General features: G+C 35.4%; 1 protein-coding gene across 8 annotated transcripts in view; it reads left to right on the top strand.

The window, feature by feature from the left end:
* The window catches only part of gapvd1 (GTPase activating protein and VPS9 domains 1), an 85,645-nt gene that overhangs the window by 43,393 nt on the left and 25,125 nt on the right, over nt 1-17,127 (top strand). For 2 of the 8 annotated variants that reach the window (XM_087263129.1, XM_087263127.1), the window contains exons 7-14: nt 1,249-1,441; nt 3,529-3,609; nt 7,340-7,491; nt 7,834-7,963; nt 8,363-8,488; nt 8,595-8,765; nt 14,420-14,545; nt 16,032-16,166. In XM_087263129.1, coding sequence (XP_087119255.1) covers nt 1,249-1,441; nt 3,529-3,609; nt 7,340-7,491; nt 7,834-7,963; nt 8,363-8,488; nt 8,595-8,765; nt 14,420-14,545; nt 16,032-16,166 — 1,114 coding nt within the window. Of the gene's footprint in view, nt 1-1,248; nt 1,442-3,528; nt 3,610-7,336; nt 7,492-7,833; nt 7,964-8,362; nt 8,489-8,594; nt 8,766-14,419; nt 14,546-16,031; nt 16,167-17,127 lie in introns of all 8 variants that reach the window. The other 6 variants (XM_087263128.1, XM_087263126.1, XM_087263131.1 and 3 more) reach the window with 3 other exon arrangements.

The following is a 17,127-nucleotide window of genomic DNA, read 5'->3' as shown; positions in this document are numbered from 1 at the left end:
ATTAATATATTTTAAATAAACTGCAAACAAAAAAGTAAATAATCTTTCCTCTGATTCCTTCTTGAAACTCTTCCCTCCTAGTCACATACTGTACCTGTCTGATGGCTCATTATGCAGCTCATTATGCAGATCTTTGTCTTCTCAGGTGTGACTCACTGCATAGTAATGATAGTTCACACCTTCCCGCATGAACCAATTTCACTCAAAAAGTGACTTAGAAATTTTAATCCATTATATTGTTTTCTGTGAGCAAGTGAACAAGATGATTCTCACATCATTTTAAAGTAAAAACACTAGACTACCAGATCCAATTCTCAAAGGTCTTGTGCACAAATGTTCTCTGTGTGTTTCACGGCCTTGTTTCAGTGATTTCAAAATTTTTGTTTTTCACTAACCACGCATAAACGTTTCTTTCTCAAAAACACAAACACATACAAACATGCTGCTTGGGTATTATTGTAGCCCAGCTTGTGCTGTTTACAGTGTTATCACACGTTAGCCATTTATATATTTTTAAGATGCTGAAAACAACACAAATGTCAGTGCATGTCAAAACTTTTCCAGAGCCCCAAAACACCCTCAGACCCCAGAGGGTTAATTTAAATTTAATAATCATTCTTATTTTTTTAATGAACATGAACCTTGCTGCACTTTCAGCAAACCTCCTAATATGTGCAGCACAATGATTTTATATAAGTTTATGAGCATCAAAAGTGGTGGATCTGATGAAGGGGAGGCGGACAATCGCACCCTGGCACGGTTCAATGCAACTGTGCCTAGTGTGAGTACACTTTAATTTGCATGTTTGGATGGAAACGGCTATTGTCATGTCATGATGTGTGAAAGACAATCAAAACACGAGCATCTTCACTCAAAGGAAAATGTATTTACTGTAAATAGAATGATTAGTATGATTGTTACATTATCATCACATGATTAGAATCATGTATTAAGTAATATACAGCAGGTCAATAGCACCGGCTCAGCTGTACAAACTGTTGACTGGTGCGTCTGTGTATATATTTTTTAAAATTAATATTTTTTTTGTGCAAAAATTATTTGTTAATGTGCATAATTTATGTTAAGCATATTAAGGAAAATCAGGCGAATGTGAGGACTTGAACGGATTACTTGAAGACACAAAAAGTTTCATTATATTTCATAAGAATTCAACTTGAAAAAATAATCTGAATTTTTGTTTGAATACGTTTGCCCACATGTTAAAACTTGTCTTATTTCTGTGTCCAGGTGGACTTTGTGCGCAGTGTTACAGCAGGCGATCAGCTCAGAGAGGAAGAGCATCTGGCTCTAGAAACTCTTCTTGCTAATGTTCCTCAGTCCCGCACAACAAAGAGCAACAGTCTGGAGCTCACGCCCTCAAACACACCCCAGCTCTCCCCTGCTACTACACCTGCAAACAAGAAGAACAGACTCCCCATTGGTATTGCTTCTATTTTAACTTTACCATTGATGAAGCAGAGACTAACACTGGTGATTGAAGCAGAGACTAACACTCTGATTTACACGCTTGTTTAAGATGTTCTTTTGATGAATTGATTCAAAATACATTAAACAAATTGACTTTTTTTTTTTTTACTTAATAAACCCACTCATTCCGATAGCTAACTGAACAAACTTTCTGTATGTTCATATTGAAAGCAAATTTTGTGCTTTTAAGGATGTGAAAGTTAAAATCAGTGCCATTACCAAAAAGTTTCTATAACTGTGTACCTTTTATGTAATGCATAATTTACATTCTCTCTCACACACACACACACACACACACACACACACACACACACACACACACACACACACACACACACACACACACACACACACACACACATACACACACACACACACACACACACGACAAGCAGGAAATGTTCATGGGCTAGTGACATCACTACATTGAAATAGTCTATTTCAGTGGTTCTCAAACTTTTTTCAACAAGTACCACCTCAGAAAAAATGGTCTCTCCAAGTGCCACCATAATTTTTCTACTAGTAGGCCTAATTAATCAGCTACAGCTCTGCGCAGTTCAAAACGTGATTAATTCTTCTTATTAATCATCTTTATTATTGTCAGCCACTTTAAACATTTTAAATAGTTTGAACAATAACACAGCACTGTGCTTATAGGAAAAAAATAAAATAAAACATCAGCGTTTAAATTAAAATGTGATTTTTCAAAGTTAATTAAAAATGGCACTTTTCTTAAAGTAAAAAGAAAACTGCTGTATTTAAATGTAAAGTATTATCATATAGTAGCCTATTCATCAAAACCTGGAAATGTTCCTTGGACCTCATAAATATAGGCTATATGTCATCATATTAATGTTCAAACTCTTTTTGGTAAAATTTTAAATATAGAAAAAAGTCACATATACAAGCAACATATATCTTTAAAATCTGAACATTAACTTGTATTTCAAATATATGAATTGAATTTACATACTTAAATTAGAAATTAGATCTGCTCACTGCTGATTAGAGTAGGCTTTGTCTGTCCGAAAAGCAAGTGATTAAACCATACCTGTAGTGTTGGGCCGATAGACGATGCTATCTTCCATCGCTGATGGACAATAGAGAACACAATGCTGAGCCGGCATCGCGATCCTTCGCTCTACCCCTGTCACAAACTCACTCTCGAAAAATACACACTTAGGCCCCATTTACACTAATACGTCTTAGTGTTAAAATGGCATTTTAGAACAAAAATGATCCACACCAAGTTTTACATAGTATTTTTGAACAGCCCTCCGTCCGCTGAAAACACACATCACATGACCACACAAACACAGCCACACACTGTCATGCACACAATAAGTTGCGCACCCTTCTCACCCAAGGATCCCTCCTCCCTCTTCAGACACGTCGCGCGCACTCTGTCAAACAACCCCAATGTTGTCTTAATGATGCCATCGTCCATCACGATGTTTCACATTAGACATCGTACAATGCCAAATTGGTCGACATCGCCCAACCCTACATACCTGTCGACATTGGGATAAAAAAATACAGGATACGCCTCCAACAACCGTTACAAATATGGAGACTAAATTATCTTCAAATGATAGAATACATAACAAACATTTGAAAATTGAAAATAGAATAAATGAATATTTACTGATCACATCTGTGTTACTGTACGTATCAAAGGATTAAAAGCGTGTTCATTTCTTTATTTTAATTATTCAGCAGTTCCTCTGAGTACCACTAGAAGGAAGCCTGCTTACCACTTGTGGTACACGTACCACAGTTTGAGAATCACTGGTCTATTTCATATCTGATAAATTTTACATATAAATCTATAGTCAACTTCTTAACACACTGGAACAGCTTTTCTGCATAACCTAATCAGACATGAACATTAGCTGGTGATCTTCTGTTAATTACCTACTGTTTGTTCTTCCACTCATTTACTGATCTTTAACACACTGTGAATCTTATCCACCAACTCTCTGATTCTCCCCTTCTGTCTCTTCCACCTTTTTTTCTTGCCTTGCTGACAATGATCATCAGGACAACAGTTGGCAGCCATAACATGTTGGGAGCCCTCTGCCACCTCCCTGTCCGCTCATATACCCTTAGTAACCCCGTTTGGTGGGTAACCCTGCTGTTCTACCATGACTGTTAAAACCCCTGTTCATCCTCCACCTCCCACCGCTTCATCTGTGCTTGGCCAGTGTTCGCTGTGTTTGGCATGTGTGTCACTGCTTTAGCTCATCTTGGTTGCATTACTTGCCTCTAGCGGTACACAAGTTGTTGTACTGTAGTTGCTCAGACAAGCAAAGACCATTTATGAGCATCATAAATCTTGTAAAATGTATGGCCACCTTTTTCCAGCATATTCCACACACGTTATTTTTCTTGATATTGATTCGATTAATTTGGTTTGCATTATTTACTGAAAACGGGGCATCGGAATATTGAAACAAGTCTTTCTAAATAGGTTTTATTATACGTAAAGGGGGACAGTACAGGTTTCTTTTAAACAGTGCGAGACTAAACATGTTAATCCTTCTAAAAGTCTTATTAAAAGTAGGCATATCCCTTTCCACAAACTTCCATGATCGACCATTGTTTAAATGAATGATCAATTATTAAATAAAATTTTAAATGTAATAATGTGTCTGCTTCAGTGGCATATGACACTCAAAACACACACAGAGGAAAATGTTTTTTTACTGTTATTAAATAGCTAGTAAGAGTGTAAAAAGAATCAGTAGTTGATGATTTAAAGGTGCCATAGAGTGCATTGATTCAATATTTGAATTGTTCACTGATATCTGCATAGTAGGCGTGTGGCTTAAATGCAAAAAAAAAAATCTCCAGAAATAGTTTTATATTCTTATTTACAACCGCTGGAGATTAACACTAAAATTATAATTGTCTACTAAAGTGACTTACACGGTTATTTCCACACAGGAAAGAGTTCATATCAACCGCTACATAAACCTATATTATATTTTTATAACAGTTTATTGAATTTCTTTGACTCTGAGAGATATGACAGGGTGCATAAACGTGTATTAAACACTTATAATTAGCAGTTTAAATGTTTTGTTGCCTCACTGCAAATATATTCACAGTTGATTTTACAGTATACACATTTATTTAATTAAACTAACCATAGATGCATTCAAACACACCTTATTCCGCTTCATGGTGGTGCTAAATATGTTTATAATTTGTATATCCTGCATTTTGAATTATGAAAGGCTGTAAACAAATAAGATGGCTATGATGTTTGACGCTCGCAATATGTCATTCCCATGTACTGATCTTTTATTGTTCAGCTATGCCTAAGTATATCCATATTTTCATTCTGTGGCAACCTTTAATATAAACATTGGTAACACTTTATAATAACTACACACTATGAATCATTTATTAAGCATTCACATCTAGTGAATTCATTATTTGTTAAGAATTAACTCTACATTAATAAACGTTAGTAAGCAGTTTATAACTGCAGCTATGAATGCTGTATTCTTGACTTATAAGCACATTTATAATGTGCTTAATAATTGTACTTTCATACTTTGTGACGGGTTGATTTTTCATGACTAAATAAAGTATTGCATTATTTACAAACCATTTGTTCAAGAGTAGTTGGAGGTTTCTAAGATCATTTAGATTGAGTTAGTAAATGATTAATAAACTATCGAAATAAAGATTTATTCATCTTATTCAGACATATGGTAATGGTTAGTATGTATGTTAATAAATGCTTTATTAACTCAACTTCATGCAGTTTTGTGACCTAATCTAAAGTGAGGAATATTCATGATTTATAAATCCCTTATAAATGTCAATTAAAGGCTTAGTCTTAAATAAACAATAATCTTTGCAATCTTATCTAAAAAGTAAAATTACTGTAAAATTAAACATTAGGAATGTCAAAATATGCCATAAATTATATAAAAGAACTACAATATAAATAATAATTTAACAATAAAATAGGATGTGACGTTTAAACTGTAAAGTAATTTTATTTTTGATTAGGTTGCAAAGATTTATTTTTACTTGATACAGCTTCATTTATGTATCTTCAAATGAATAGAAATTATTTTTTTAATGTTTTTTTTCCTGTTTACAATTTAACTGAGTTTTTAATTGGGATTTATAAGGGATTTTATAAAGCATAAATGGTCCTTACTTTAGATTAGGTCACAAAACTGGATGAAGTTGAGTTAATAAAGCATTTAGTAATATACAAAGTAACTTTTCATTTATGCCTGAATAATAAGATGGATAAATGTTAATTAGAATAGTTTATTAATCATTTACTAACTCATTCTGAATTATCTTAAAAACACCAACTATGCTTAAATAACTGGTTTGTAAATAATGCAATACTTTGATTTAATAACGAAAATGAATTATTAACAAAGTATAAAAATACAATTATTAAGCACATTATAAATGTGGTTGTAAGTCAAGAATACAGCATTTGTAGCTGCAGTTATAAACTGCTTACTAACGTGTATTAATGTAGAGTTAATGCTTAACAAATAATGAATTCACTATTTGCAAATGCTTAATAAATGGTTTATAGTGTGTAGTTACTGAAACATTTAATAAATTGAATGACTAATAAACAGCATGTCAATAGCGACGTCTCAGATGTATACACGGGTCAGCAAAAAATCTGCTAAAAGTTTTTAGTACTGTTAGTGTGTTTTTTTATTTTCCCCCAGATGTGCACAGGCTATTGTGTAAAATCTGGAAAAAAGCCCAATGATTATGTCTCTACATCTTTAGTACTTTATGTGCTGCACATTGACATTCATGATATTAAATGTTGCTGAGGTAATTATACCAGTTGATTTAGATGATTGCTGCATCCGAAACCTCTAAAATGCTTCTTTTGAATGGTAGGAAGACATCTCTAAATCCAAAATCTGCTTCACTTCCTGTCTCTTGAGGTACCTTCTTCTAATCAAGTTTTGAAGCCAGCATCGATATATCCTTCACTTCCTTATAAATCCCACAACCCTCACAGTTAGCCTAAAATAAGGCTCCGCTTTAAAGTCAGTTTATGTGTAAATGTATGTTCGGACTAACGTTTTCTACTTTTCACAATGTTTTTATCACTAAAGCCTTCTCTATTTGGTTGTATGTGATTAAAAGTTTATGCTGTCTCAGAATCTGTCTGAAATCCATTTTACGATGTGTCTTCCTGCAGAAACGCTGCGCAGCGAGGCAACAAGTCAGCAGCCTAAGCTTTTAGACGCAGCCAAAATGATGTATCCATTTCAGAAATTGAATGATCTGATTGTTCCGTCCTCCATGGATGCAGCACAATACACCCCCATACACTTTTCGGTTTCTTCAAGCAGAGTAGCAAGAGAGTTTTTAATGAACTCATGCATGCTCGCTTCATTTTATTCCCTCACATCTGCTGTAAATGTTTTCCATCAAAACGCTTACACTAAACTCATCAAAACTATACAAATAATAATGTTGAAGCTTAAAGGAGTAGTTCACTTCAAGAATTGAAATGCTGTCATTAAGTTTTTTACTTGATCCAAATACTTGTTTGTTTCTTCGGTTGAACACAAAAAAAGATATTTAGAAAAATGTTGACATACAGTTGATGGTCACCACTGACTTCTATAGTAGGGAAAAATATGAGCATCAGTGACCAATCATTCTGAAACTGAACAACTCCTTTAATGCATTTTTGATAGGATGTTTTGATTTAAAAAGATTATTGACAAATAATCAGTCAGTCCTTTGCATCTCTATAAAAAGCTATACTGGTGCACTTCTCTTAAAAGGTTGTTCACTTGTCATTTTAAGACTTTTTCTCACCCTCACCCAGCAGGCTCTCGCAGCCGAAGCCGATCCAACATGGCCCAGGAAGGAGAGACTGAAGCCAGTTCTCAAGAGTCTCTGCAAGAGGTCCCCGAGGAAGTGCTGGTCATCTCTCTAGGAACATCACCACAGACCATTCCCGGGATGATGTCAGAAAACGAGGTCAGAAGCTTGAGGATTTATGTCATTTGTTTTGATATTGTGATTTTTAGGGGAATTAATAAGAAATGAAGTGTGCAGATGCAAAAGCTGTCTAAAAGTCATTCTTCTGAAATGAGATTTTAGGATCCTGTGTTTAATATTAGTTATTTTTCCTTTATGGTGATGAAAAGGTTATTTGCATTGCCTTTACTGTGAAATAACTCAACATAAACAAAGGAGGCTGAGAAAAATACTCATTTTAGATGAACATTTTGAGATGACATTTAGAGGCTTTTGTATTTGAACTGTTCAAATGATTATATTGATAGTGCTCATATGCATCTGCAATGTCTCTGACTGTAGGTTCTGACTTTGCATCTTGGAGATGGAGGACAAGGTGACGCCCCTGTCGACGACACCAAATTACATGGCAAGCCTGACAAAACACTGCGCTTCTCACTTTGCAGTGACAACCTGGAGGGCATTTCTGAGGGTGTGTTTTCATCAGACAACCAGTAGATGGCTCACTTGTACATAATCTGTTTCATGTCCACCTGGCATTTTTCCTTTCTTTTCTCATTCTTTTTTTAAGGTAAAGAGAGAGACAAATACATTTTATATTTAGTTTGATAGTTCAGATTTTATTTTATAATTTCATTTTATTTTTATATATATTTTTAAGATAAATCATTTTGTGTTTTTTTAATTTGATCTTTTTTATTATTTCATTTGCATAAATCGGTTTACTATTCTAGTATTCTAGTTTGTTCTATTCTATTCAGTTGTATTCTATTCTATTTTAGAATAGAAGTTTAATTAGTTTAATTTTAATAGCCTGGTTAGTTTAGTAATATATTTATAAATATGGATTTTTTTTATGGTATGTCCGTAGGGCCGTCTAACCGCTCAAATTCAGTTTCTTCTTTGGATTTGGAAGTGGAGTCCGTGTCAGAAGGAGGACCAGGACCGTCTGGTAGTAACGGTGCAGAAGCCTTACAGCTACTGGAGCACGAACAAGGTGAGTTTGTGTCTTCGAGTATTTCACCAAACATCTTAAGAGAAAAACTTTACAATTAAACTGGTGTTGCTTGACACTCACATACTCTGTGTTGTCTGTTATGTAGCCACTACACAGGATAATTTGGACGATAAACTGCGCAAGTTTGAGATTCGGGACATGATGGGCCTGACGGATGACCGAGACATTTCTGAGACGGTCAGTGAGACTTGGAGCACTGATGTCTTGGGGAGTGACTTTGACCCCAACATGGATGAGGACCGACTGCAGGAGATAGGTACATGTGTACTTCTGCAGACTTCTGCAATGTCTGATTGCACAATATGGTTAAGAACAGTTCTCAACTCAAAGAGATGTACTGCATGCTTTAATGAGTTTTAATTACTTTCAATGCATACCTGAATACACAACATAACTCAAAACAGCTTCTGAAGTTTGTAGTCAGAATGATTTACAATAATTACTCATCAACAGTTACATTTTCTTGCAGTTTCTGTCATAAAACCATAAACATTTCAAAAGAAAGGATAAAACAACATGTGTGTGTGTGTGTGTGTGTGTGTGTGTGTGTGTGTGTGTGTGTGTGTGTGTGTGTGTGTGTGTGTGTGTGTACACATACATACATACATACATATATATATATATATATATATATATATACACACACATACACACACACAAACAATGTTTCAATTTTTTAAAAATAAAATGATGTAGAAAAATAAGGGAATAAAATAAGGCAAAAGAAATGTTTTGCTAATAAATATTGCTTTAAAAGAAATAATAATTGTTATTAAAATATTAATAGTAGTAGCAAAGAATAAATCTAGTTGTACCAAATCTGCCAGTTATTAATGAAATAGCATGAGTGTCATGGCTGGGAATTTGTCATCGGCAGGTGTGGCAAAATATTAGTTTTTGGCCTAATTTGCTGTGAGATGCAGTTCAGTTTAGCAAGCTGACCAACAAACCCATCGCTGCCTCCCTGTGGTCTGCGTAGAACTTGCACTTCTCAATGAAGTAGCTGAATTGTGATCTTTTACACTCTTTGTGTGAGTCCTACCTAATAGTGCTTTAGTAATTACTCCTGCAGTTTTCCTGTTTAAGACATTCCCTACTAATCATGGAGCGTTTTAGACATTTTTAAAATCACAATTGGGTAGCACTTTATTTGTGTCACTGAAAAAATGGATGCAACTTACCCTAAACTAAAGCGTGTTCTTCAACCTAACTCGAATTACTCATTACTTACTGTAGGACATGCTGTGAATTAATATTACTCAGTTCCTGAATTACATTTTAACAAGGACATAATGAAATGTTTTAAAGTTCTTATAGATTGTAATAGCAGCTAATTTACATGATTGAGTAAATTAAACATGCAGTAAGATATATTTTAGATGCTCTTTAAAGACCTGATTTACAAAGTGAAAAAATACTTGCTAAATATTTTGTTTCAATTGTTGCATGATTATTTTATCTTACTTATGTTGTTTATTATTTCTTTATTATTACAATAATCATATAATATCTCCTCTACAAAATATGGATAATTTCTCTTTTATATTTAATGCTGGTTATTTTAACATTATTGTAATTATTAAATTGGATGAGTTGATTACCTTTGACAATAATAACTGATTACTAATCTCATTTTGTTAATCTTTATTTTGTTAATCAAATAATTAATTATTTCTAATTAATTCTTTTTTTTCTTTTTCTTAGTTCCTGTGTGAGGCCCCTTGAAAAGCTCCTCATGAACAAATATAGTAATATAGTAAAATTATAATTAAATAAGCTGTTGTTGTGGTTGTTATAAAATGCAACCATTTTAATAATTTGGTTTATACATAATTTTAATAATTTTTTTTTATACAGCTACAGTAAATGGGGTTTTATCACTAGTTGCCTTGTTTTTATTCTGTAATACAAGATCTGTTTGTCTGTCTCTCTCTCTCTCTCTGCCTGTCTATAATTATAATCTATAATATCTATAATATGATATTATATTTTAGCTGTATTTAACCTTTATTAGATAGGACAGTGTAGAGAGAGGGAGATAGGAATTTGTGTGGAGCAAAGAGAGGAGAAAGATCAGCAAAGGACTTTGTGTTGGGAATAGAACTTGGGTTGCATTTCAGTGCTATAGGTCAACGCACTAACCATTAGACCAGGGATTTTCAACCGGTGGGCTGCGGCCCACTAGTGGGCCTCAGCGATTTTGCAGGTGGGCTTAAAATTAACTTAAATATTATGCTATAATTATTTGATTTCATTATTAAATATGTCATTAAAATGATAGTAGTATGGCATTTTCTGTTTTCTTCTATTGTACAGGCTAAACTCGGAATTTGACATAATCAGCCTCACTGTAAATTTTAGACATACAGTAAGTGGGTCTTAAACTTCCAAACGCTGCATGTTAACTTGTTTAAATCAAATCGAGCATGTCTGCGACTCGTACTGTATTAGAGTCGCACAAGTCCGTTGATATACAACCTGTGCGTGCTCTCTTTGTGTAAACAATTTAAATTATCCGCAAAGTTTAGCGCTTTATAACTGACGCGCTTTCTTACAGGAGGATCTAGAGACTCGGGGGTGTTTCAGTAGTGAACAGCTGTTTACTGTTCCTTTCAGCGAACTCCAATAATGTCCAGCTACAAACCAAACCGCATTCAGATCGATGCATTTCAAATGATTTAGAGGGTTTACTTTATTTTACATTTGGGGTTAGGGTTACTGTAGGTTGTTTATTTTTAAAGATATGAATAGTACATCAATAGATGATTAGAAGTCAGTCTAATTAAAAGCAGCAGCAGCAGTTTTTTTTTCTTCTGTCAGGTTCCTTTTCTGAAGAATAGGCCCAAATACTCTGCAGTTGTAAAGAATAACTGAAGTAAAGAATTCAGGAGCTTTGAACATGTCTGCATTTTATATATATATATATATATATATATATATATATATATATATATATATATATATATATATATATATATATATAAATATAAATATATACACACACACACACACACACACACACACACACACACACACACACACACACACACACACACATATACACACACACACACACACACACATATATATACGTGTGTGTGTGTATATATATGTGTGTGTGTGTACACATACATACATACATACATACATATATATATATATATATATATATATATATATATATATATATATATATATAATATATATACATACATACATACATACATACATATATATACACACACACATATACACACACACAAACAATGTTTCAATTTTTTAAAAATAAAATTATGCAGAAAAATAAGGGAATAAAATAAGGCAAAAGAAATGTTTTGCTAATAAATATTGCTTTAAAATAAGCATTTTCTCTAGACAATCAATTTGGGCCTTCAAAAAAATTTGAATTGGGCCTCAAAGGGAAAAAGGTTGAGAACACCTGCACTAGACTATTGATGCTGATATATAGGAACTGTTTTAATATGAACAATCCAAAGCTCTACAATTATGGTTATTCACTTACTTGAGAGTTTGTGAAACTGCATGCCTTTATTCGACCACTTATTTCCGTCAATCTCTCTCTTTTCCCTCCATCCCCTTGTCTACACTATTCTCTCTCTCTCTCTCTCTCTCTCATGCTCTCCTCTCTCTCTCTGACATTCACACAGTCCCTGCAGTCTTATTGACCTTGCTTCCTTCTCATTTGCATCCTCCATTTTTCATTCCTCGGAATATGGCATTGGGGGACTTTTCCATCATTAAGTGAATTTACAGCGATTTCCTTATGTGTTTTCTCCGAGGGATTGGGTTATGAGATACACATTAAATATCCATTAATACCTCATTATCCCACTGATAAGATTACCATGATAATGAGGCAGAAATTCTAATTGTTTCACTACTGCGGGTGCCACTCATTTAATCATGCACCTGAAAGACGGGCGGCCCCGAGCCCCTGCCTCACTCACTGTAAACAGGGCCAGCGGGGGAAAGCTTTCCTGCAGGCCCGCCGAAACCTGCCCTCATGCACAGTCCTGTGACCTGCCGAGAGCTTCATATGGAGTGCTCATGATCTCCGCTTCTGCCCGAGCATCAAGACGCCCCCGCCATGACATGTTGGCTGTTCACCCTCCCCTTCCCGGCTCTCCATCTCCATTCTTCTGCCTTGTTAGGCGCTAGCTCCTGTTGGGAATGTTGCAGAGAGAGAATAATGAGGTTATGAGTGATGCTCAGCTCCATCCACACCTCAAAGTCACAACCCTGATGATTGCATATGTGTGTGTGTGTGTGTGTGTGTAGAGGGTGGAGGCTGCCATTAACCTTTGTCCATCCCTGTCAAAGTCCGTCTACCTGCTGCTTTTGATCAGAGAGATACCTTATGACTAGGCCCACATGAAATCTGTACGCACATGAATACACAATTTTTTTAGCCCATCATTGAATTTGTTTATTTACTTACACAGGGTTACACAATTTGATACATTGCTTGTTTATCTATATTATCACATAGGGCCTTACTATCTTTATCTTCAACTCCCAGTAGTTGCTGTTCTTCTATTGGCTGACAAGAGTCAAGACGAGAGGAAAATTAAAACAGCCAATCAGTCAAAATAACTTCTCTATCACTTTCAGTCATTTATAATGTTTTAAAGACTAAATGTTTGCATGTTGACTTTTTTTGTTGCTGAAGATTTGTCGGCTACACTTTCATGATGCGAATCTTCCGTTCCACTACATCCCAAAGGTGCTCTATTGGATTGAGATCTGGTGACTGTGGAGGCCATTTGAGTACATTGTCATGTTCAAGAAACCAGTCTGTTATCCTGTTGCAATTAGCCATCAGAAGATGGGCACACTGTGGTCATAAAGAGATGGACATGGTCAACAACAATACTTCGGTATGTTGTGGCATTAATGCTCGAGAGGTACTAATGGACCCAAAGTGTCCCAAGAAAATATTCCCCACACCATTACACCACTACCACAAGCCTGAAACATGAATACAAGGCAGGATGGATGCACACTTTCATGTTGCTGATTTCAAATTCTGACCCTATCATCCGAATGTCGCGGCAGAAATTGAGACTCATCACACCAGGCAACATTTTTCCAATCTTCTATTGTCCAATTTTGGTGGGCCTGTGGGAATTGTAGCCTCTGTTTCCTGTTCTTAGCTGACAGGAGTGGCACCCGGTGTAGTCTTCTGCTGCTGTGCCCATCTGCCTCAAGGTTGGACGTGTTGTGTGTTCAAAGATGATCTTCTGCTGCATACCTCGGTTGTAACGGGTGGTTATTTACCTACGGGTGGTTATTTACTTTGGTTACTGTTGCCATTCTATCAGCTTGAACCAGTCTGGCCATTCTCCTCTGACTTTTGGCATCAACAAGGGATTTGTGCCCACAGAACTGCCAATCACTGCTGATCTACTGAATCTCAGTAGATCAGCAATTTCTAAATACTCAGACCAGCTCGTCTGGCACCAACAATCATGCAACGTTCAAAGACTCGTAAATGACCTTTGTTCCCCATTCTTATGCTTAGTTTGAACTACAGCAGATCATCTTGACCATGCCTACATGCCTAAATGCATTGAGTTGCTGCAATACAATTGGCTGATTAAAAATTTGCATTATCGAACAGTTAGACAGCTGTATCTAATAAAGTGGCTGGTGCATGTAAATTATACAGTACAGAGACTTGCTTTTTTCCCCCCAAAAAGTAGATCTTATTGTATTTGCATTGTAAACCATAAATAAAAGTTATTTTAATTTAATGTTTTATGTTTTTTTATTTACTATTCTCCAAAATCTTTCTGCATAAATCCTTTTCGGTTCAGAATTTAATAGCAAAAAAAATGTCGGCAGATTCTGTCTGGCCCTGCTTATGACTGTGTTCTCCATTCTCCATAGGGGCTGCAGCGGAGAATGCTCTGGGCAGCATGCTGTGTTTGCCTGTGCTTTTGGATCCATATGGTTCAACCATCTCAGAGACCACGAGCGAGGCTTGGAGTGTGGAGGTTCTGCCGAGTGACTCAGGTGAGGGATAAAAGCATGTGTATTCAGCACATCTTCTGGTGAGCTCTGTTAGTCTTAGAGAGATTTATTTAAAGGTGCAGCTCTGCTTATTGGTGCTGGCCAGTCAGCTTGCATAAAATATACACATTGTGATGTATTAGTTAGCAGCTACTACTGGAAACCCAGGTCCATAGATGGCAGGGATTAACCTTTAGTTTTGCATGTTAGAGACGAAGATGTTGAAATGTCAAAGCATTATATTTGGATCTGATATGTTGTTATAGCATGTAACCTTGTTGTTATTTGGTTAAAACACATGCAAGAACAGAAAAAGTAGTTGTATTTGTAAAATATAATTACAAGATTTGTAATTGTGTATATTTCTGGCAGCCATTTTATACATTACATCCTAAAATTGTTAATAATATGAATAATAATATTAATAATAATAGTAGGCTTGGGCGGTATCCAAATTTTGATACCGTCAAACCTCCTCCCTATTTTACCCCGGTATCCGGTATTACTGTGCATAATAAAAAAAATTACGATGTAAAGCTCAGACAGTGATGTCCCGTGATGACAATCACGCATACGCATTTGTAGGCATTAAATAAATAATATTTATTATTTAATACTTGTCTCCTATAGGTGCATTGTTTTTTATGACGGTTTAACATTATTGAAACTGAAACTGTTGCTATTTTTAGATCATATGTTTAGACCATATTACCGTATTATCGCTATAGCCTAAATAATAGTAATAATAATAAAAATAAAACATTTCTCACAATCCATGGTTGTGAAACAAGTGTGGACAAAAAAAATCTTAATGTTAATGCAAATATTTTTTACATTGCGTTGTTTATTTTTTTCTGGTTTTGAAAGCTTTTTGTTTTATTTAGTTTTTTAATTTAATTTAATTTAATTTAATTTAATTTTTGTTTTATATGGACATTTATATTATTTTTGAACTCTGCTTTTTATCCATTATTTTGTTCTGTGTTGTTTACAGGCTACTTTATTTTAATTTAGTTTGATAGTATTTTAATTGATATTAATTGTGCGTTTTGAAGAAAGCAGCGTTTATTTATTTTTTTGTTTGTTTGTTTCATATCAATAATTCAATTATGTACGTGACATTGGGCTCCACTCCAGAGATCAGATAGTAGTGACAGACATGATAAGCCTGTAATAAGGACTGGCTGTTAAATGTAAAACAAGACTGTGCCAGTAGCAGGCAGACGGCAGACTGTGTGTGGTCTTGTCTTCCTGCCCGTTTTGCATCACAAGCAATAGAAAGACTGAATGAGTGATTGTTTTTTGCTTTGCTTGGGTTGATTTCAGTTCTAGGTGCTGGGAAAAGTAGACTCCAAAGACCAATTGAGACCTGCATGATTACAAATGAGCACGCAAATGAGAGCCCTCAATGGGGATGCCCTGCTGCGTGTCTTTATGCGTGTGTGGATGCTGTGCACTGTTTTCTACAGCTAATGAATGTGTGTTGCAGAAGCTGCAGACCTGAAGCAGGAGGAACGTTTGCAGGAGCTGGAGAGCTGCTCCGGTGTGGGAAGCACTTCAGACGACACAGAGGTCCGAGAGGTCAGCTCAAGACCAAGTACTCCAGGACTCAGCGTTGTTTCAGGTAAACGTGCGCAGAAGTGACAGAATTCCATGACATGCTTAAGGTTACTGCACACTATATCTACATTTGAAAAAGCACTTTAAGAGGTGTTATCACATTTCAGAGCCACCTCACAAGCGAAAAGCTAAATACAGAATGCCATCATTTTAGCTACAGATAACTACAGTGCATACAGCCAAATACAGTGCATAAAAAAGTACAGAATGTTGCGGACGGTTGTGTTCGCCATTGGTGTGTTTGTTTAAATTGTGCGGTCCAATCAGAGACCGTCACAACCTATGCTGGATTCAGTGACTGGCACACATCTCCCCTGTTGCTATTTGAGGTGTGTGTGCATGCGTGTGTGCATGGCCATACATTTGATATACTGCCCATAGACATTATAATAGAAAGCATGGTCCGCTTTCGGTCCGTTGGTTCGATACGTCAATGCGGTTGCCATCTATTATAATGTCTATACAGCAGGTACTGCCATGTACTGCCTGTTCAGGATTTATTCATGTATGTAATGCAAATGTATGAAGCATCACAAGCAATGTATGAAAATTCCACTTATTTCCTGAAATAAACTGCATTTCAGGATAATCATAGCGCAGATCTTTGATCTTTCCTCTCTATGCAGTATTGGATGAACACATATATAACCTATTCCTCTTTTCTTTTCTATTTTGGAGATGAGAGAAGAGCAAAGTATCTCTGCTTGAACTGACTCTAAAATGTTTTGCGGTTTTTTTTTTTCTTAATGGATTAATTAGTACACATCGGACTCAGTGTGCAAGGTTTTTGAATGTGATGAATTTTTTTACATATGAATACGCAAAAAATGCATTTGAAAATTTCGGACTTCAGTGTGCAAAGACTTTGACTGTGAAGTTCTTTTTAGTTTTTTGAAAGAGAGAATTGTGAATTTAGGCATATGTTCACTCAAAAAATAGTTTTTATGCTTTGATCGAACTACATA

Source organism: Danio rerio, chromosome 8, assembly GCF_052040795.2.
Source record: "Danio rerio strain M-AB ecotype USA chromosome 8, GRCz13ab, whole genome shotgun sequence".
Classification (NCBI taxonomy): domain Eukaryota; kingdom Metazoa; phylum Chordata; class Actinopteri; order Cypriniformes; family Danionidae; genus Danio; species Danio rerio.
This window is presented reverse-complemented; position numbering and strand designations above follow the sequence as displayed.